This window comes from Pristiophorus japonicus, chromosome 5 (genome assembly GCF_044704955.1).
Source record: "Pristiophorus japonicus isolate sPriJap1 chromosome 5, sPriJap1.hap1, whole genome shotgun sequence".
In the NCBI taxonomy this organism is placed as follows: domain Eukaryota; kingdom Metazoa; phylum Chordata; class Chondrichthyes; family Pristiophoridae; genus Pristiophorus; species Pristiophorus japonicus.
In genome coordinates this window covers 41576308-41597576 of record NC_091981.1, presented here as the reverse complement: position 1 = coordinate 41597576, position 21269 = coordinate 41576308, and the positions used below count along the sequence as shown (strand labels likewise).

Genomic DNA, 21269 nt, shown 5'->3' with positions numbered 1-21269 from the left:
AGTAGTAAGGACTACATCTAACTCCTTTTTGAATATATTTAGTGAATTGGCCTCAACAACTTTCTGTGGTAGAGAATTCCACAGGTTCACCACTCTCTGAGTGAAGATGTTTCTCCTCATCTCGGTCCTAAATGGCTTACCCCCTATCCTTAGACTGTGACCCCTGGTTCTGGACTTCCCAACATTAATAAGAACATAAGAACATAAGAGCTAGGAACAGAAGTAGGCCATCTAGCCCCTCGAGCCCGCTCCGCCACCCAACAAGATCATGGCTGATCTGGCCGTGGACTCAGCTCCACTTACCCGCCCGCTCCCCATAACCCTTAATTCCCTTATTGGTTAAAAATCTATCTATCTGTGATTTGAATACATTCAATGAGCTAGCCTTAACTGCTTCCTTGGGCAGAGAATTCCACAGATTCACAACCCTCTGGGAGAAGAAATTCCTTCTCAACTCGGTTTTAAATTGGCTCCCCCGTATTTTGAGGCTGTGCCCCCTAGTTCTAGTCTCCCCGACCAGTGGAAACAACCTCTGACAGTGTCTAATAATTGAAATTGTGATAAATTTAGGCTCCACAGATATTTCTTTCGTGCTCAAAAGATCAGCCTCATAAGTGAGCACTCACTCCCTATGACTTTACACGTACAAAGGGGGTAATTGTGACTTTTTGCGATAGTGTAAAACTGACAATATCGATTCAACCGCCCATTGTACATCTCCCCCAATTTTCATTTCCATTGAAGTCAGCCAGCTGAATATATATCGCCCGTTTTACACTATCTTCCAGAGTCAAAATTACCCTGCTAATGAGACACTGTGTAAAAAAAGAAAAGAATGAAAGACTTGCATTTATATAGTTCCTTTCACTATCTCAGCACTTTACAGCAAATGAATTACTTTTGAAGTGCAGTAATGTTGGAAAATGCGCTTGCCAAATTGCGCACAGCAAGGTCCCACAAACAGCAATGTGATAATGACCAGATTATCTATTTTAGTGATGTTGGTTGAGGGATAAATATTGGCCAAGACACCAGGGAGAATTCCCTTGTTCTTCAAAATAGTGCCATGAGATCTTCTATGTCCACCCGAGAGGGCAGATGAGACTTCGGTTTAACGCCTCATCCAAAAGACACCACGTCCGACAGTGCAACACTCCCTCAGTACTGCACTGGTGTGTTGGCCTAGATTTTCTGCTGAAGTTTCTGGAGTGGGACTTGAACCCACAACCTTCTGACTCAGAGGCAAGTGTGCAACCCACTGAGCCACGGCTAATACAGGAGGTCATGTAGAAACCCTTTTACAGTAATCAATTCACTGAATTGACACAAGCTCTCTCGTACTAAAATAAATGCAACACTTTGCTAAGTAATAATAAACGTGTACCAATGTCTGTAACTTAACTTATACCTGGGGGTAGAAATTCACCTATGCCCAAAACGGGTGCACCTACTGTTTTTGCAATGGATATGGCGGCCTATCCGGAGAAATTCAGCTCTTTGGGAGTTTTTTTCCAGCGGGTCGGAAGTGGCCTCATCATGGGGGCGGGACGGAGTATCCGCCGCTGTTGGTCATTAGAGCCGAGCTGGTGACATAATCGTGCTGGCGCGTCACAACAGATAAAGGGGAGGGCTGCTACAAACTCTGCATTCATTCTATTTAGGTCCACTGGGCCACCAGGGAGGATTTCAGCCGGGCCAGCGGCCGGCAACCCAAGAGGGATTACCAGCCTGCCTGTTGGCGGACCGGCTGAACCCGCCGCCATAGCTGTCGGCCCGACCTGGCAGTCGGCTGACAAAAAAAAACATGTCGTCGACGGCAGCGCCACTTCCCCTTTAAGGGCAACCATTTCACAGAGAGTGCACTGACAGCAAAAGCTGTCGGGAGCACCGGCCTGCGGCGGCTCCACTCCGGCGGGGCAATTTCAGGTAAGGGGCAATTTCGCCTGGGGGCACATGCACGCCGCGGTGGGAAAACGGATGGAGCGGTCCCGGACACTGCTCCGCTCCTGAGGAAGGGCAATTTACAAAATGGCGGCCCCTCCACGGAGAGTCGGCGGCCATTCTGCGCCGGCCCATGGCCGCCGCTTTCTGGTGGCCAGAGGCCTTATCGGAAGGGGAAATTTCGGCCCATGAGGTTTAGTCTACCAACATCAACCTCTACCTCAATGAGCTCAGAAGGACTGAAAGATGGGAGAAAGCTGTCACATTTATTCTCGGAATGTGCAGCTCCTGGCTGCACAGCCGTCTGCTATGTGGTCCTCAGAATATCAGGGTCCTCTCCCCTCACAAGCCTGTCACAAGCCCGTGAACACTTTGGGCCCGAACTCGGTCGAAGCCAAGGCACGCCCGCCCAAGTGCCGCCCAAAGGACCGCCAGTGGCCACCGAGAAACCGGGCGGTACGTTGCCTGGAAGATTCCTCTAAAAGAGGTGGCAGTACCTCCCGGCGCCCAAACAACGGCTTACACCGTCAATCTGGGCGGCAGCGGGCGGAAGCTCTCAATCTCGGCAGCAAAGGCTCTTGCCGCCCAAGTGCCGCCAAGGATGGAGTCGGGGCCCAGAGAGGGCGGAAGACCTGCAAATAAAAATCATAGGAAACAAAAAAAAAACACCGGAACACCTTCAGGGGACCCCATCCAGGTAAGACGCTGTAAAAAATAATTTTTAAATACTTTCACTAACCTTTTTTTCCCTTCTTCATACGTACCGTCGGGGTTAAACCAGCCTCCATGCAGCGGGCCTTCCCCCTGCTGGCGCAGACTCCTGCCAACTCCCGCCCACACCAGTCTGGCAGCTCGGCGGGCGAGAGGTCACTTTCACGACTTGGCCACCAGAGGATGTCAGCAGGCAGTTCCCGGCGATACTCCCCTCCCGCCTGCTCCAGTCCAAATGGAAACTAGCGAGGAGAGGAAAACGGCAGCAAAACTCTGCGGCAGTGGGCGGTAAGGCCACCAATATCGGGGCCCTTGTTTTAAATTGAAAATTGGACTGAGGCAAAATAGATCAGTAAAGTGTTCCACAGTACCCGATAAGGAAACCACAGTAATTCCAACATCAACTCCAACCGTCTGCCAGATTCAATAGATTGACATCTATGCAGATGGTTATCTGGCACTGCTCGGGATATGGGCATCACTGGCATTTATTGCCATCCCTAGTTGCCCTGAGAAGGTGGTGGTGAGCCACCTTCTTGAACCGCTGCAGTCCGTGTGGTGAAGATGCTTCCATAGTGCTGTTCGGTGGGGAGTCCCAGGATTCTGACCTAGCGACGATGAAGGAATGGCGATATATGTCCAAATATTGGTGTGTGATGTTCCCAGGCGCCGGCTGCCCTTGTCCTTCTAGATGGTGGAGGTCAAGGGTTTGGCAGGTGCTGTAACTAGTGAGAGCAACTCTACTGGCTTTTCAATTAGAAAGTATATTGAAGCCTGCTCATCTTATTGCAGCAATCTATGGCAGCATCACCTGTACAATTTATTATCCCCACAATGCAGATTCTACCCCAGCAGAGATACTTTGGCCTAATTTTTAACTTACCCCGAGTGACGGCAGTTAAAATATCAAGGTTGCACAACCCGACCTTAACCCAACCCCACTCATGCCCCTTTAAATTTTAAAGTGCAGAATTCAGGCCATGGACAAGGCTCCTGCCAAAGGCAGGCAGGGACTAATTAGCATGCCAAAGTCGCGGCCTGGTGACATCAATTGGCTTCGCAATATAAATGTAACATAAAGTGAGGGGGAGGCCCGAGCTGTGGGAATCTCGACAGCTGATCCAAGGCGGGCGCTGCAGTGCTCCATGGTAAGTGGCTCATTTAGCACTCCTTGTGGGTCAGGAGGAGCAGGTGTGCCCCGCCCCCCCCCACCCCCATGCTGAACAAGGAAGTGTGACTGAACATTGAAGTGTAGTCACTGTTGTAATGTAGGGAAATGTAGCAGCAAGATTCCACAAACAGCAATAAGATAAATGACCAGATAATCTCTTAACCAATTAAATGAGATGAATATTGCCCAGACTACTGAGAGAAATCGCCTGCTCTTTTCAAATAGTGCCATGCTATCTTTTACATTCACCTGAGAGGGCTGACCTCTGTTTAAAGTTGTTATATATGTAAACTTGTATTTACTCTGTACAGCCACCAGAGGGCTCATCCCCTGGAGTTCCAAGGGATCCCATAATCCCTTGGGAGCACAGGTATTTAAGGAGGTTTCACAGATTGGAGAGGCACTCTGGAGAGCTGCAATAAAAGACTACGGTCACACTTTACTTTGAGCTCACAGTGTCCAGTCTGACTCTTTCTCCATACATAACAACTGGTGATAAGATACAGATAGCGAACCCAAAGATGCAGAGAGCAGTGGGCATCCTGGAGAAATTCTCGATGGGAGATGATTGGGAAACTTTTGTGGAGCGACTTGACCAATACTTGTGGCCAACGAGCTAGATGGGGAAGAGAATGCTGCCAAACGAAGGGCGATCCTCCTCACCGTCTGTGGGGCACCAATGTATGGCCTCATGAAGAATCTGCTCACTCCAGCGAAACCCATGGAGAAATCATACGATGATTTGTGCACACTGGTCCGAGAGCATTTGAACCCGAAGGAAAGCGTTCAGATGGCAAGGTACTGCTTCTACACCTACAAAAGGTCTGAAGGCCAGGAAATGGTGAGTTATGTCGCCGAGCTAAGACGCCTTGCAGAACATTGCGAATTTGAAAGACATTTGGAGCACATGCTCAGAGACTTTTTCGTGCTTGGCATTGGCCACGAAACCATACTTCGCAAACTTTTGACTGTAGAGACCCCAACCTTGAGTAAGGCCATAGCGATAGCCCAGGCGTTCATTACCACCAGTGACACTACGAAGTATATCTCTCAGCACACAAGTGCTGCTACAAGCACTGTGAACAAAGTGATGATGTTTTCGAATCGCAATGTACAGGTCATGTCACGCATGCCTGCAGCTGCACGTCCGCACATGTCTCAGAGTCCACCGTCAAGGGTGATGAATGCAAGGCGATTAAAACCTTGTTGGCGCTGTGGGGGTGATCATCGTTTCCATTCATGCCGATTCAAAGGGTATGTTTGCAAGGGCTGTGGAACAATGGAATACCACCAACGTATGTGCAGGCGAGCTGCTAATCCTGTTAAACCTAAAAACCACCATGTTGCAGAGGAAGACAGATCCATGGAGGATCACAACGAACCAGAGCCTCAGACCGAGGAGGCAGAGGTACATGGGGTGCACACATTCACCACGAATTGTCCTACGATAATGCTGAATGTTGAACTAAATGGACTCCCGATGTCAATGGAACTGGACACGGGCACGAGCCAGTCCATCATGGGCAAAAAGACTTTCGAAAGATTGTGGTGCAACAATTCGTATGAAACTAAGAACTTACACAAAAGAACTGATTCCTGTAATCGGCAGTGCTACCGTAAAGGTCTCCTACGATGGAGCGGTGCACAAGCTACCACTCTGGGTAGTACCGGGCGATGGTCCCACGCTGCTCGGCAGGAGCTGGCTGGGAAAGATATGCTGGAACTAGGACAACGTCCAAGCGCTATCACCCGCTGCCAACGCTTCATGTGCCCGGGTCTTAAACAAGTTCCCTTCGCTGTTTGAACCAGGCATTGGGAAATTCCAAGGAGCAAAAGTGAAGATCCACCTAATTCCAGGGGCCCGACCCATCCATCACAAGGCGCGAGCAGTACCATACATGATGAGAGAAAGTGTAGAGATCGAGCTAGACCAGCTCCAAAGAGAGGTCATCATTTCACCAATCGAGTTCAACGAGTGGGCCAGCCCGATCGTTCCTGTCCTCAAGGGAGATGGCACCGTCAGAATCTGTAGCGATTACAAAGTAACTATCAATCGTTTCTCCCTGCAGGACCAATACCCACTATCAAAGGCTGACGACCTCTTTGCAACGCTGGCGGGAGGAAAGACTTTCACGAAGCTGGACCTGACTTCAGCCGACATGATGCAGGAACTGGAGGAATCATCAAAGGGCCTCACCTGCATCAACACGCACAAAGGTCTTTTTATTTATAACAGATGCCCGTTTGGAATTCAATCAACAGCGGCGATATTCCAGAGAAACATGTAAAGCTTATTGAAGTCGGTCCCGCGCACTCATGGTCTTCCAGGACGACATCTTGGTCACAGGTCGGAACACAGTCGAGCATATGTAGAACCTGGAGGAGGTTCTTAGTCGACTCAACCATGTGGGGCTCAGGTTAAAATGTTTAAAGTGCATTTTCCTGGTGCCTGAAGTGGAGTTCTTGGGAAGGAGGATTGCGACGGACGGCATCAGGCCAACCAATGCGAAGACGGAGGCAATCGAGAACGCACCGAGGCCACAGAAAGTGACGGAGCTGCGGTTGTTTCTGGGACTCCTGAACTACTTTGGTAACTTCTTACCGGGTCTCTGCACACTGTTAGAACCACTGCATGTCTTACTACGAAAAGAGGATGAATGGGTTTGGGGCAAAAGCCAAGAAAATGCCTTTATAAAAGCGAGAAAATTGTTATGCTCAAACAAATTGCTTGTGTTGTATGATCTATGTAAGCGTTTGGTACGAGCATGTGATGCGTCATCATATGGCGTTGGGTGTGTATTACAACAAGCTAATGATTTCGGGAAACTGCAACCGGTTGCCTATGCATCCAGGGGTCTGTCTAAGGCTGAGTGAGGCTAACGAATGATTGAGAAAGAAGCGTTAGGGTGTGTCTATGGGGTAAAGAAAATGCATCAATACTTGTTTGGGCTAAAATTCAAATTGGAAACTGACCATAAGCCACTCATATCCCTGTTTTCCGAGAGTAAAGGGGTAAATATCAACGCATCGGCCCACATCCAGAGATGGGCGCTCACGTTGTCCACATACAACTACGCTATCCGCCACAGGCCAGGCACAGAAAACTGCGCCAATGTCCTCCGTAAGCTGCCATTGCCCACCACGGAGGTGGAAATGGCACAGCCCGCAGATCTAGCCATGGTTATGGAAGCATTTGAGAGTGAGCAATCACCCGTCACTGCCCGGCAAATCAAAACCTGGACGAGCCAGGAACCCTTATTATCTCTAGTCAAAAGCTGTGTGCTTCACGGGAGCTGGTCCAGTGTCACATTGGAAATACAGGAAGAGATAAAGCTGTTCCAGTGGCGCAAAGATGAAATGTCTATACAGGCAGACTGCCTTCTGTGGGGCAATTGTGTAGTGGTTCCCAAGAAGGGCAGAGACACCTTCATCAATGACCTCCACAGTACCCACCCAGGCATCGTAATGATGAAACATAGAAACATAGAAAATAGATGCAGGAGTAGGCCATTCAGCCCTTCTAGCCTGCACCGCCATTCAATGAGTTCATGGCTGAACATGCAACTTCAGTACCCCCTTCCTGCTTTCTCGCCATACCCCTTGATCCCCCGAGTAAGGACTTCATCTAACTCCCTTTTGAATATATTTAGTGAATTGACCTCAACTACTTTCTGTGGTAGAGAATTCCACAGGTTCACCACTCTCTGGGTGAAGAAGTTTCTCCTCATCTCAGTCCTAAATGGCTTACCCCTTATCCTTAGATTGTGACCCCTGGTTCTGGACTTCCCCAACATTGGGAACATTCTTCCTGCATCTAACCTGTCTAAACCCGTCAGAATTTTAAACGTTTCTATGAGGTCCCCTCTCATTCTTCTGAACTCCAGTGAATACAAGCCCAGTTGATCCAGTCTTTCTTGATAGGTCAGTCCCACCATCCCGGGAATCAATCTGGTGAATCTTCGCTGCACTCCCTCAATAGCAAGAATGTCCTTCCTCAAGTTAGGAGACCAAAACTGTACACAATACTCCAGGTGTGGCCTCACCAAAGCCCTGTACAACTATAGCAACACATCCCTGCCCCTGTACTCAAATCCCCTCGCTATGAAGGCCAGCATGCCATTTGCTTTCTTAACCGCCTGCTGTACCTGAATGCCAACCTTCAATGACTGATGTACCATGACACCCAGGTCTCATTGCACCTCCCCTTTTCCTAATCTGTCACCATTCAGAAAGCGATAGCCAGATCCCACGTTTGGTGGCCCGGTATCAATGCGGACTTAGAGTCCTGCGTTCACAGATGTAATACATGCTCGCAGTTAAGCAATGTACCCAGGGAGGCGCCGCTAAGTTTATGGTCTTGGCCCTCCAAACCGTGGTCGAGGGTAGACGTCGACTATGCAGGCCAGTTCTTGGGTAAAATATTCCTTGTGGTTGCAGGCGCGTACTCCAAGTGGATTGAATATGAGATAATGTCGGCTAGCAGTCTGCTGCCACTACTGAAAGCCTGCGGGCCATGTTTGCCACACACGGCCTACCCGATGTCCCGGTGAGCGACAACGGGCCATGTTTTACCAGTGCTGAGTTCAAAGAATTCATGACCCATAACAGGATCAAACATGTCACATCTGTCCCGTTTAAACCAGCATTCAATGGTCAGGCAGAGAGAGCAGTGCAAACCATCAAGCAAGGCTTGAAGAGGGTAACTGAAGGCTCACTGCAGACTCGCCTATCCCGAGTCCTGCTTAGCTATCGCACGCGACCCCACTCACTCACTGGGATCCCACCTGCTCATGAAAAGAGCAATTAAGACAAGGCTCTTGTTAGTTCACCCTGATCTACATGAACAGGTAGAGAGCAGACGGCTTCAACAAAGTACATATCATGATGGCGCAAATGTGTCATGCAAGATTGAAATCAATGATCCTGTATTTGTATTGAATTAAGGACAAGGTCCCAAGTGGCTTCCCAGCACTGTCGTGGCCAAAGAGGGGAGCAGGGTGTTTCGGGTCAAACTTTCAAATGGACTCATTCACCGGAAACACTTGGACCAAATCAAACTCAGATTCACGGACTATCCTGAGCAACCCACCTTGGACCCCACCTTTTTTGATCCCCCAACATACACACCAGTGGCAACCGGCACCACGGTTGACCACGAAGCAGAACCCATCATCCACAGCAGCCCAACAGGACCCAACACACTCAGCAACCCAGTTAGGCCAGCAGCAGAGCAGCCCAATGAGGGTCCAACAAATGATCCGACAATACCAGCTTTCACACCGAGACGATCAACCAGGGCAAGAAGGGCTCCAGATCAACTCACATTGTAAATAGTTACACTATTGACTTTTTGGGTGGGGGGGGGGGGTTATATTTGTAAACTTGTATTTACTCTGTACAGTCACCAGGGGGCTCATCCGCTGGAGTCCCAAGCGATCCCATAATCCCTTGGGAACACAGGTATTTAAGGAGGCCTCATAGGTTGGAGAGGCACTCTGGAGACCTGCAATAAAAGACTATGGTCACACTTTACTTTGAGCTCACAGTGTTCAGTCTGACTCTTTCTCAATACATAACAAACGTCTCATTCAAAAGGACGCTCCTCTGATTGTGCAGCAATCCCTCAGTACTGCACTATAATGTCAACGTGGATTATGTGCTCAGGTCAGAGCCACCTTGATGACTGAGGTGAAAAATAAAATCAAGAATGTAGGAAATAAATAGGGGAAGATCTGAAATGGAAAATGGAAGCACTCAGCAGGTCAGTTGACATTTGATAAGGAAGGGTTAACATTTCATCAGAACCAGCCATCAGCAAAGGGTTAATGTGCAAAATTTTACCAGAACCAGCCGTCAGTAAGATCTTGGCAAAACATTAGCCCTCCTCCTTCAGATACTGACTGGCATGTCGCCCCCTTCCAGTTTCACTTAAGCCGATGGTTGACCCTCTTTGCGAGACATGCTTGCATCAAAGTGGAGCAATAAAGAAACTCCCACTTTAAAACATGTTCAGTAAACACTATTAGGAAATGTGTGTGGTTCTATTGTGATTGTCAATGTTGAACATCAGATTGTGACAGGAAGCTTCTTACAGCAATCAAAGAGAGTCAAAGGGAGAGAGAGGGGGTTGGGAAATCAGCCTTGGTGATCTTAATTTCGATTTTAAATTAATTCATAGGCTGATGTAAGTGATGAATTGCGAAGGGCGCTGAGGTTTAAGTCAGGATCAAGTTGATTTGATAATAAATGTGAATGCTGATGTTAACAGCACCAGACTCGAGTTTGATTGATAGCGCTATTTCTCTTGTACAGCTTTTAGGGGCTTTTTGATCCTGAAACATGTCAGAACAGTCCAGTGGCACTGAGTGACAGGCTGCTGGTGTTCAATTCCATAGTAGTCCCGGACCACTGACTTTGCAGCACTTTCTTTCGACCATGCTGATTTAAATTTAGATTTGTAAAACCTTATCTTAAGCGAGCTGTAATTAGAGCGTAAGTAGGACATGTCAATTTGGATTGAGTAATGATATTATCAACACCCCCACCCCTCCACCATCCAGGCTGATCACAGATTAGACTTAATATAGATTAAGAAGTGATTTAATTGAGGTGTTTAAGATGATTAAAAGATTTGATACGGCAGATGGAGAGAAAATATTTCCTCAGGTGGAGGAGTCCAAAACAAGGAGGCATAACTTTAAAATTAGAGCTAGGCCATTTGGAAGTGAAATCAAGAAGCACTTTTTTACACAAAGGGTAGTAGAAATCTGGAACTCTGGCTGTCAAGGGATATGAAGCAAAGGCAGGTAAGTGGAGTTAAGGTACAGATCAGCCTCTCCTCTCCTCAGATGCTGCCTGATGAGCAGAGATTGCCAGCATTTTCTGTTTTTATTCCAGATTCCAGCATCCACAGTATTTTGCTTTTGGAGAACGCCCTTGCTCTTCTTCTAATAGTGCCGTGGGCTCTTTTATATGCTCCTGAGAGGGCAGATGGTGTCTCAGTTTAATGCCTCATCCGAAAACTAATTTAGTTTGGTCCTCGGGCCTCTCTGTTCAGATGCTCCATGGGAATCAGGCCCGGATGGGGTACTAACTAATTTAAGCCCCAACGGCTCTTAATTATCCTTTATCAGCACACATCAGTGATACGGTGCATTGACACCCCGTGCGTGCACCAATAATCACTGTCATTGCAAAACTAAACCCAAACACCATTAAGGTGTAATTTTGTCTTAGGTTTCAAGTGATGGTTATAAATATTTTGAATTTTGCCCTAGTGATTTAGGAATTCACCTTTACCATTACATTAGTGCCTTGTACTCACTCCCTGGTAACCGGTATTGTGTGATTAGCATTCTTCCTGGTAATTACTCCCAGGTAGCGGTATTGTGTGGGGAAAGTGTCTGAACACCTTGATCAAATTTCTGCCTGGTAATACCAGCTATCCATTTTTTATTGTCACGCTCAAGCTATCAGTTATTCTTGGCTTGTTGAATACATTCTGCTTTTCACTCATTATCCTGTATGTGTGAATGCATCTGATTTGAGATCGATCAGGAGTTTTACATAAGAACATAAGAAATAGGAGCAGGAGTAGACCATTTGACCCCTCGAGCCTGCCCTGCCATTTAATAAGATCATGGCTTGTCTGATCATGGCCTCGGTTCCACTTCCCTGCCTGCTCCCCATAACCGTTTATTCCCATTTTGCTCAAAAATTTGTCTATCTCTGCCTTAAATATATTCAATGACGCAGCCTTCACAGCTCTCTGGGGCAGAGAATTCCATAGATTTACAACCCTCTGAGAGAAGAAATTCCTCCTCATCTCAGTTTTAAATGGGCGGCCCCTTATTCTAAGACTATGCCCCCTAGTTTTAGTTTCCCCTATGAGTGGAAACATCCCCTCTGCATCCAACTTGTTGAGCCCTCTCATTATCTTATATGTTTCGATAAGATCACCTCACATTCTTCTGAACTCCAATGAATATAATCCCAACCTACGCAATCTATCTTCATAAGTCAACTCCCTCATCTCCGGAATCAACCTTGTGAACCTTCCCTGAACAGCCTCCAATGCAAGTATATCCTTCCTTAAATACAGAGACCAAAACTGCATGCAGTACTCCAGGTGTGGCCTCACCAATACCCTGTACAGTTGTAGCAGGACTTCTCTGCTTTTATACTCCATTCCCTTTGCAATAAAGGCCAACATTCCATTTGCCTTCCTGATTACTTGCTGAACCTTCATAATAACCTTTTGTGTTTCATGCACAAGGACTGAAACACTTTGCAATTTTTTATCGTAATGATCTCTTCTGTCTTTCATATTACTTTACTCCTCGCTTCAATATCTGATAATGAGCTTGACTGATCACTTAACAAGTTCTAGACAAATAGAAATTGTTTATTTTTTAACGTTACGATTTTGCTTATTTTGACTATCCTGCCTGTTGCTATTGAGGTTACAGTTGAAGTTTTTCATGTGTTGTTTGGGCGAACAATAAATTTGAGGCCAGATTGGATCTATTCACAGGATATTTGAATGATTGACTGTGATTTTGAAATCTTTACATGTCTGATTTTATCTTTCTATCTTGTTAGATTGCCTCAGGGGATAATCCCTTACCTCTGATAATGTCCCCGGGGTATCCTTTGTCCCAGCCTGCATTTGTATTATAATAATAAGAATATATAACTTACCGATTTTGTCTTCTGCAGGACGGATGGTCTCAGTATCATTTTGTGGCCTCGTCTTCTACAATCGAGCGGGACAGACAAAGGCCCTACTCCTCCTCACGCACTCCCTCTATATCACCAGTCAGGATGTCCCCAAACAATCGCTCAGGTAAGCCTCACCACGGCACAGATCACTGCCCAATCTGGCTGGAAGGATGGGTGTCACGCCAATTGCAGGCACTCTAAGATCCCGTCCCTACCAATTAAAAAGTCTATGTTTAAAATGGGCAGTCGCTTATCATAAAATGATATGGTACAGAAGGAGGCCATTCAGCCCATCTTGCCTATGCCGGCTCTCTGAAAGAGCTATCCAATTCGTTCCACTGCCCTTGCTCTTTCCACTTAGCCCTGCAAATTTTTCCCCTTTAAGTATATGTCGAATTCCCTCTTGAAAGTTACTATTGAATCTGCTTCCATCACCCTGTCAGGCCGTGTATTCCAGATCGTAACAACTCGCTGCATAAAAAACATTCTCCTCATCTCCCCCACCTTGCTTTTTTGCTAATTATCTGTGTCCTCTGGTTAACAAACCCCATGCCAGTGGAAACCATTTTACCTTATTTACTCTATCAAAGCCATTCATGATTGTGAATACCTGTATTAAAATCACCCCTGAACCTTCTCTGCTCTAAGGAGAACAATCCCAGCTTCTTTAGTCGCTCCACATTAATGAAGTATTTCATCCCTGATACCTACTAAATCTCATCTGCACCCTCTCCAAGGCCTTGTATTCCTTTTAAAAATGTGGTGCCCCAAATTGGACACAACACTCTAGCTGAGATCTATCCAGTGATTTATAAAGGTTTACCATAACTTCCTTGTTTTTATACTCTATGCCTCTATTTAAAAAGCCATGGATTCTGTGTGCATTTTTAACAGTTTAATCAACTTGCTAAACTTATATCATCCAGAAAGCGATAACCAATAATCATTTGTATTAACATCCATTTCAAAGTTGACAGTTATAGCATCTTAAGTGCTCTATTTATTTTGTTATGGTGCACTGAATGCAAAAGCACATCAATAAGTAAATAACCTACCACTTAATGTTCAATTACCTTTTATGTACTTAAGCCCTACTAAACACCTCTAAATGGTATGGGGTTACAGTTTGTACCAAACACTGACTGCAGTTTAAATAACAGTTGCAGGTCAGAGTGAAGCTGTAAACAACAAACGTCGCTCACACGGAAGGGACATTCTTGTTATATAGTTGGTTACTGTAATAGCGCTAGCCCGTTCTACCGTCCATCGCGTATAGCGGGCAAGTTACATTCACACGAGTGCATCCGCTATAAGCGGTGGGGACTGTAACTTAATCCACGGTTTGGTAGGCAAAGACTTCCTGACAAAATTATTTGGTCAATCTTTTTTTTGGACAGCAGGGGAGGGTAGAAGAGCCTTTATCCCATTAATGTTGTAACTAAGTGACACAGTGATGGGTTTCAGATGACTACTGTGGGGTTCAGGAATTCTCTCACTAAACCTCTCTGCCTCTCTCTCCTCCTTTAAGACACTCCTTAAAACCTACCTCTTTGACCAAGCTTTAGGTCACCTACCCTAATGTCTCCATGTGGCTCAGTCAAATTTTGTCTGATAACCCTACCACTGAAGCTGTTGCCAGCTTACACTCTCAACTCTCCTGACTCTGGCCTTCCGTGTGCCCCACGCTCTCCCTCTGCTCAACCATCAGTGCCAAAATCTTCAGTCATCAGGGCCCAGCACTAGGAATGTTCTAAAGCCCCCTCCGCCTTGCCACTTCTCTCATCACTTTCAAAAGCCTCTCAAGCGCCTAACTGTGGGATAACTCTGTACCCCAGTACCCACTTGTGGATCACATCCTGTACCCCAGGGACCACCTGTGGATCATCCCCCGGTACCCCAGGACACACCTGTGGATCATACCCTGCACCCCAGTACCCACCTGTGGGATCACACCCTGTACCCCAGTACCTATCTGTAGATCATACCCTGTACCCCAGTACCCACCTGTGGATCATACCCTGTACCCCAGTACCCAACAGTGGATCATACCCTGTACCCCAGGGACCCACCTGTGGATCATACCCTGTACCCCAGTACCCAACAGTGGATCATACCTAGTACCCACCAATGGATCATATCCCTACACCGACCTGTGGGATCATATCCCAGCAGGAGTCAGCACCTTCAGGAGAGCAGGTTAATGTTGGCAAATGTTAATGAATTAAGATTATCTGACTGTTTTGTGAATGTGTTATTGATCAATTGAAATTATGCTTCCTTCTAAAATCTGTGAGGCTTTAATTTTAGTCGAACAGATTTCTTTATGTGAAATGGGGGTGGGGGTGTGGGGAGTCATTTTTACCCTGCTGCTGGGGGGACTTTCATCCACAGAAACTATATTGAGAGAAAACTCAATTTGTAGCTTTTACCATCCATCAGTGTCAGATCATCCCTATATCACTATTCTGGTATTAAGGAGGGAATGAAGAACAGCACCTTGTTTCGAAACAAAATTGATTTTTTGCAGGCGATTGAGTTGAATGCTTCATTGTGTCTTCCAAGACTGATAGGCATCATTATATAATTGCAGTTCAGTGCTCTAAGCCAATGTGACCATGTCTGAGAGTAATAGATGTCTATACACTTGTGTTATGATTTTGTGTTTTTAATAGAAGCATCTACAGCTCCCATAAACAGACATTGGCCCTGTGATCCGGATATTGTACCTTCTTTATATTCTGTCCTCAGAAAGATGCATAACTAAGGAAGTAGCAATTGGCCAACTTGGAGCAATCTGCCTGCCTGATTTACAAATATCTCGTGTTTCATTACCAAACTACTTTTGAAATTAAATTGAAGGAAGATGCAAAAATCTCAAATATTAAAAGAAAAAACTTGCATTTATATAGCGCCTTTCATGGCCTCAGGACATCCCAAAGCGCTTTGCAGCCAATTTACGGAATTATTTTTGAAGTGTAGTCATTGTTGTCATGTAGTACAGGTACAGCGTCCCGAATCCGGAACCCTCGGGACTGAGGCCGTTCCGGATTTAGCGTTTTTCCGGATTTTGGAATGTTTTTCTGACGTCACAAATCCGGAAACATCCTAGCCCAGGTTCAGATATTTCCGGATTTCGGAACATCAGAAAGAGAGTGGGGTGTGGGGACGGGGAGACGGCGGTGCTTGTCGATGAGGTGTTCGGGTCGCCGGGCGGAGCCCCGCCACCGTGGAAGTGTTCGGGCGGGCCCCGCCGGCAAGATGTTGTTAGTGCGGGGTCTCGCCACCGAGCTGTTAGTGCGGGGTCCCACCACCGAGATGTTGTTAGTGCGGGGTCCCACCACCGAGCTGTTGTTAGTGCGGGGTCCCACCACCGAGATGTTGTTAGTGCGGGGTCCCACCACCGAGCTGTTAGTACGGGGTCCCACCACCGAGCTGTTAGTGCGGGGTCCCACCACCGAGATGTTGTTAGTGCGGGGTCCCACCACCGAGCTGTTAGTACGGGGTCCCACCACCGAGCTGTTAGTGCGGGGTCCCACCACCGAGATGTTAGTGCGGGGTCCCACCACCGAGCTGTTAGTGCGGGGTCCCACCACCGAGATGTTGTTAGTACGGGGTCCCACCACCGAGATGTTAGTGCGGGGTCCCACCACCGAGATGTTGTTAGTGCGGGGTCCCACCACCGATCTGTTAGTGCGGGGTCCCACCACCGAGCTGTTGTTAGTGCGGGGTCCCACCACCGAGATGTTGTTAGTGCGGGGTCCCACCACCGAGCTGTTGTTAGTGCGGGGTCCCACCACCGAGCTGTTGTTAGTGCGGGGTCCCACCACCGAGATGTTAGTGCGGGGTCCCACCACCGAGATGTTGTTAGTGCGGGGTCCCACCACCGAGCTGTTAGTGCGGGGTCCCACCACCGAGCTGTTAGTGCGGGGTCCCACCACCGAGATGTTGTTAGTGCGGGGTCCCACCACCGAGCTATTGTTAGTGCAGGGTCCCACCACCGAGCTGTTGTTAGTGCGGGGTCCCACCACCGAGATGTTGTTAGTGCGGGGTCCCACCACCGAGCTGTTAGTGCGGGGTCCCACCACCGAGCTGTTAGTGCGGGGTCCCACCACCGAGATGTTGTTAGTGCGGGGTCCCACCACCGAGCTATTGTTAGTGCAGGGTCCCACCACCGAGATGTTGTTAGTGCGGGGTCCCACCACCGAGCTGTTAGTGCGGGGTCCCACCACCGAGATGTTGTTAGTGCGGGGTCCCACCACCGAGATGTTGTTAGTGCGGGGTCCCACCACCGAGCTGTTGTTAGTGCGGGGTCCCACCACCGAGCTGTTAGTGCGGGGTCCCACCACCGAGCTGTTAGTGCGGGGTCCCACCACCGAGATGTTGTTAGTGCGGGGTCCCACCACCGAGCTATTGTTAGTGCAGGGTCCCACCACCGAGCTGTTGTTAGTGCAGGGTCCCACCACCGAGCTGTTAGTGCGGGGTCCCACCACCGAGATGTTGTTAGTGCGGGGTCCCACCACCGAGCTATTGTTAGTGCAGGGTCCCACCACCGAGCTGTTGTTAGTGCGGGGTCCCACCACCGAGCTGTTGTTAGTGCGGGGTCCCACCATCGAGCTGTTAGTGCGGGGTCCCACCACCGAGCTGTTAGTGCGGGGTCCCACCACCGAGCTGTTAGTGCGGGGTCCCACCACCGAGCTGTTGTTAGTGCGGGGTCCCACCACCGAGCTGTTAGTGCGGGGTCCCACAACCGAGATGTTAGTGCGGGGTCCCACCACCGAGCTGTTAGTGTGGGGTCCCACCACCGAGATGTTGTTAGTGCGGGGTCCCACCACCGAGCTGTTGTTAGTGCGGGGTCTCACCACCGATCTGTTAGTGCGGGGTCTCACCACCGAGCTGTTAGTGCGGGGTCTCACCACCGAGATGTTGTTAGTGTGGGGTCCCACCACCGAGCTGTTAGTGCGGGGTCCCACCACCGAGATGTTAGTGCGGGGTCTCACCACCGATCTGTTAGTGCGGGGTCCCACCACCGAGCTGTTAGTGCGGGGTCCCACCACCGAGCTGTTAGTGCAGGGTCCCACCACCGAGATGTTAGTGCGGGGTCCCACCACCGAGATGTTGTTAGTGCGGGGTCCCACCACCGAGATGTTAGTGCGGGGTCCCACCACCGAGATGTTAGTGTGGGGTCCCATCACCGAGCTGTTGTTAGTGCGGGGTCCCACCACCGAGATGTTAGTGCGGGGTCCCACCACCGAGATGTTAGTGCGGGGTCCCACCACCGAGATGTTAGTGCGGGGTCCCACCACCGAGCTGTTAGTGCGGGGTCCCACCACCGAGATGTTGTTAGTGCGGGGTCTCGCCACCGAGCTGTTAGTGCGGGGTCCCACCACCGAGATGTTGTTAGTGCGGGGTCCCACCACCGAGCTGTTAGTGCGGGGTCCCACCACCGAGATGTTAGTGCGGGGTCCCATCACCGAGATGTTGTTAGTGCGGGGTCCCACCACCGAGATGTTAGTGCGGGGTCCCACCACCGAGATGTTAGTGCGGGGTCCCACCACCGATCTGTTAGTGCGGGGTCCCACCACCGAGATGTTGTTAGTGCGGGGTCCCACCACCGAGATGTTGTTAGTACGGGGTCCCACCACCGAGATGTTGTTAGTACGGGGTCCCACCACCGAGATGTTGTTAGTGCGGGGTCCCACCACCGATCTGTTAGTGCGGGGTCCCACCACCGAGATGTTGTTAGTGCGGGGTCCCACCACCGAGATGTTGTTAGTGCGGGGTCCCACCACCGAGATGTTGTTAGTACGGGGTCCCACCACCGAGATGTTTTTAGTACGGGGTCCCACCACCGATCTGTTAGTGCGGGGTCCCATCACCGAGCTGTTGTTAGTGCGGGGTCCCACCACCGAGCTGTTGTTAGTACGGGGTCCCACCACCGAGCTGTTGTTCGCACGGGGCCCTGCCAAGGAGATGTTCGGGCGGGGCCCCATCACCAAGGAGATGTTTGGGCGGGGCCCCATCGCCGAGGACCTAATCGGGCAGGGCCCCGCCGCCGTGGAAGAGTTCCTTGTCTGGCCCGAGGTAGATGGGTTCGGGCAGCCTAGGTAAAGGGGAGGGGGGGAGGGGGGACGTGGTGAGCTCGGGGCGGGCGAGTTGATTCACCGAGGCGGGGTGAGTCCGGATGTCGGAACATTTTCTGGTTTCCAGATGACCCCACCACAGATCGGCCCAGTGTCTGGATTCCGGAACATTCTGGATTCTGGAACTCCGGATTTTGGAGGTCGAACCTGTAATTGCATACAAAGTAAAAGTACCTGTACATGCAACAAGGTGAGTCTCTAATGGGTCAACCATAAGAACCTCTTTGGATGGAACATTCTGTAAACAAAGCTCACTGAATTCAGTCAGTTCTGTCTTTTATTAAATCTTGCTTTGTCAGCATTTCTTAACTATATCATGTCTCTCAAACAGGCAGCAAACAGAACCTCCCATCCAATCAGATATCACAGTTCGTTCATCGTTCACAGTTGTAATATTTGCATTTTTTGAAGTGATGAAAAATGTTACTTAAGGAAGATTTGTGGTTAATTTTGCAGTGACTTCCCCAAGTACCCTAGATTAAGCTAAAACAGAAGTACTCTCGGAGAATGTTATTTAAATTCTACTGCAGTCATTCATCTGCGCCAATCATGCTTCTAAATGATCCAGAACATTAAAACATTAAATCTGTGAATTTGACCTGAAATTGTACATGTCATTGAGAAGAAAGGAAACAAAAGCTTTGAATAGTGAGTCTTCCCATCAGCATTTTTTGAAAACAAAAACAGTCACGAAGAGTTGTTGCTAACTTCAAGGTCCTGTTGGGTTTTGATTATTTTTAATCTTTCTTATAAGTTTAGTTTTCTCACCAACATTCTCTTCTTCATCTCCTGAAAACATTGACACTGCTTGTTTCAATATGATCCCAAAGACCCTTTCATTATCTTACCCGAGGAGTTGAATGGAAGGAGATACCAAGGCCGACAGTGCCAAGGAGCGAAAGTTGGTAGTAGATAGAAGTGACCACCTGCAGAGGAGACCCACCATGAAAGAGGCCCAACAAGCAGTGTATGCATCTTCCATAGATACACAGGGGCCGAAATCCAGCCTCCTGATAAGTTCTGTTACCGCCAGAAAACAGCAGCCACGCAGCGGTGTCGAATGGCCGCCGATTTGTAGTCAAATAGTCGGTGCTCGCGAAATTCTCCCCAGTGGTTATTCCGGCAGTGACCATATCCGCCCTGCTCCCCCCACTTCCGCCCAGCTGCTGCCGAACCCTCCTAACCCACCGCCCCACAAGCAAAATTCAGCTTCAAAAACCTTCTGGCTGCCGCTCGATGACCCTGGCAGTTTTTTCTGTCGGTGCAGTGTGTTTGCAGTGTGTGTTAAATGGCGGTGCGGCTTCCATTAAAGGGGAGGGCGCATTGCCGCAGTCTTTATTTTTGTCGGCCGACTGCCAGGTCAACCCGACAAATATGCCCCCGGGTCCAGCCGGGCCGCCAACAGGCAGCCTGGCACCCCCTCTTGGGTGCCAAGCCGCTAGCCCAACTGAAACCCTCCCTGGTGGCTCAATGGACCCAACTTAAAAAGCTGCAGAGATCGCAGTGGCTCTCCCCTTTAACTGAAGGGGAGCCACATGTTGACGCGCCAGCGCGATGACGTCACCAGCCCGCGCTGATGACTGACAGCGGCGGAGAGTCGGTCCCACCTACACTTGTGCCCCCATTATGACCGACTTCCGCCTCACTCAAAAAGAAACGACAAAGAGCTGAATTTCGCAAGATGGGCCGCCGCATCCATCGCAGCAGCCAAAACACACCAAAAACGGTAGGTGCGACCCATTTCCGGCAGGGGTGAATTTCGCCCCTCAGACTGCTGCCACAGGAAATTAGTGTGCCAGTTTGGAATAGGGTGTCTCTCTGAGCCTCACTGATCTGATTCATAACATTAGGTCTGCTCTCCTGTAGATCAGTGGCTCTGTGGAGGCAGTGCTATTGTCATGGCAGGAATAGGCACAGATGATGTTGCTGACTCTAGGTGAGCCCTCCAGCCAGCCTCCTCCACTGTCTGCCCATGTGGCTATCCAGACACAGTATGAGGCTTCCCACACAACATCACTTATGGTGTGGACTGCAGCAAGTCCATCTCCTGTGAGAGGAGTGTTGCCAAGAGCAAGAGAGTAGCGAGTTCAACCACTGAGGTGGCACCTACAAGCAGCACAAGGCGAGGGTTCTTCACACACTGGCACCAAAGGGAAGCATGATGATGATAAAAACTCTGTTTGAGGCTCATTGAAGTTATGGTTGGACTGAAGATGTCCTCCATTCAGACTTTTTTCTTGTCAGGGTTTTGTTCATCAGGTGGCTCAAATCGTCTGGCAAAGTGAGTTAATCTCTGCCGACAAAAGTCAGGTGTAGGGGTGCCACTGGGTCATCACAGAGCACCTCCTGTGCAGCCTGACCTGAATGGGATCCCTTTGCTCCACCAAACACCTCGGTAGGAGAATTCCCATTGGGAAACCCATTGGTGACAATAACGGTGCTAGGGCCAAGAAATAAACAATTTACAGCAATTTGCAATAAAGACACAAGAGAACTTATGTCCCGATTTTAACTCTGGAGGGCGTGAATGTGGCCTGGGTGAGGCGGGGCAGGGCGAGCCTTATTTTAACTTCCGGGCCTCATTA

The 21269-nt window shown here is 48.9% G+C and overlaps 1 protein-coding gene across 3 annotated transcripts in view; it reads left to right on the top strand.

The window, feature by feature from the left end:
- The window catches only part of LOC139264313 (catenin delta-2-like), a 1401072-nt gene that overhangs the window by 1361709 nt on the left and 18094 nt on the right, over nucleotides 1–21269 (top strand). For all 3 annotated transcript variants that reach the window (XM_070880575.1, XM_070880576.1, XM_070880577.1), the window contains one exon: nucleotides 12542–12668. In XM_070880575.1, coding sequence (XP_070736676.1) covers nucleotides 12542–12668 — 127 coding nt within the window. The remainder of the gene's footprint in view (nucleotides 1–12541; nucleotides 12669–21269) is intronic.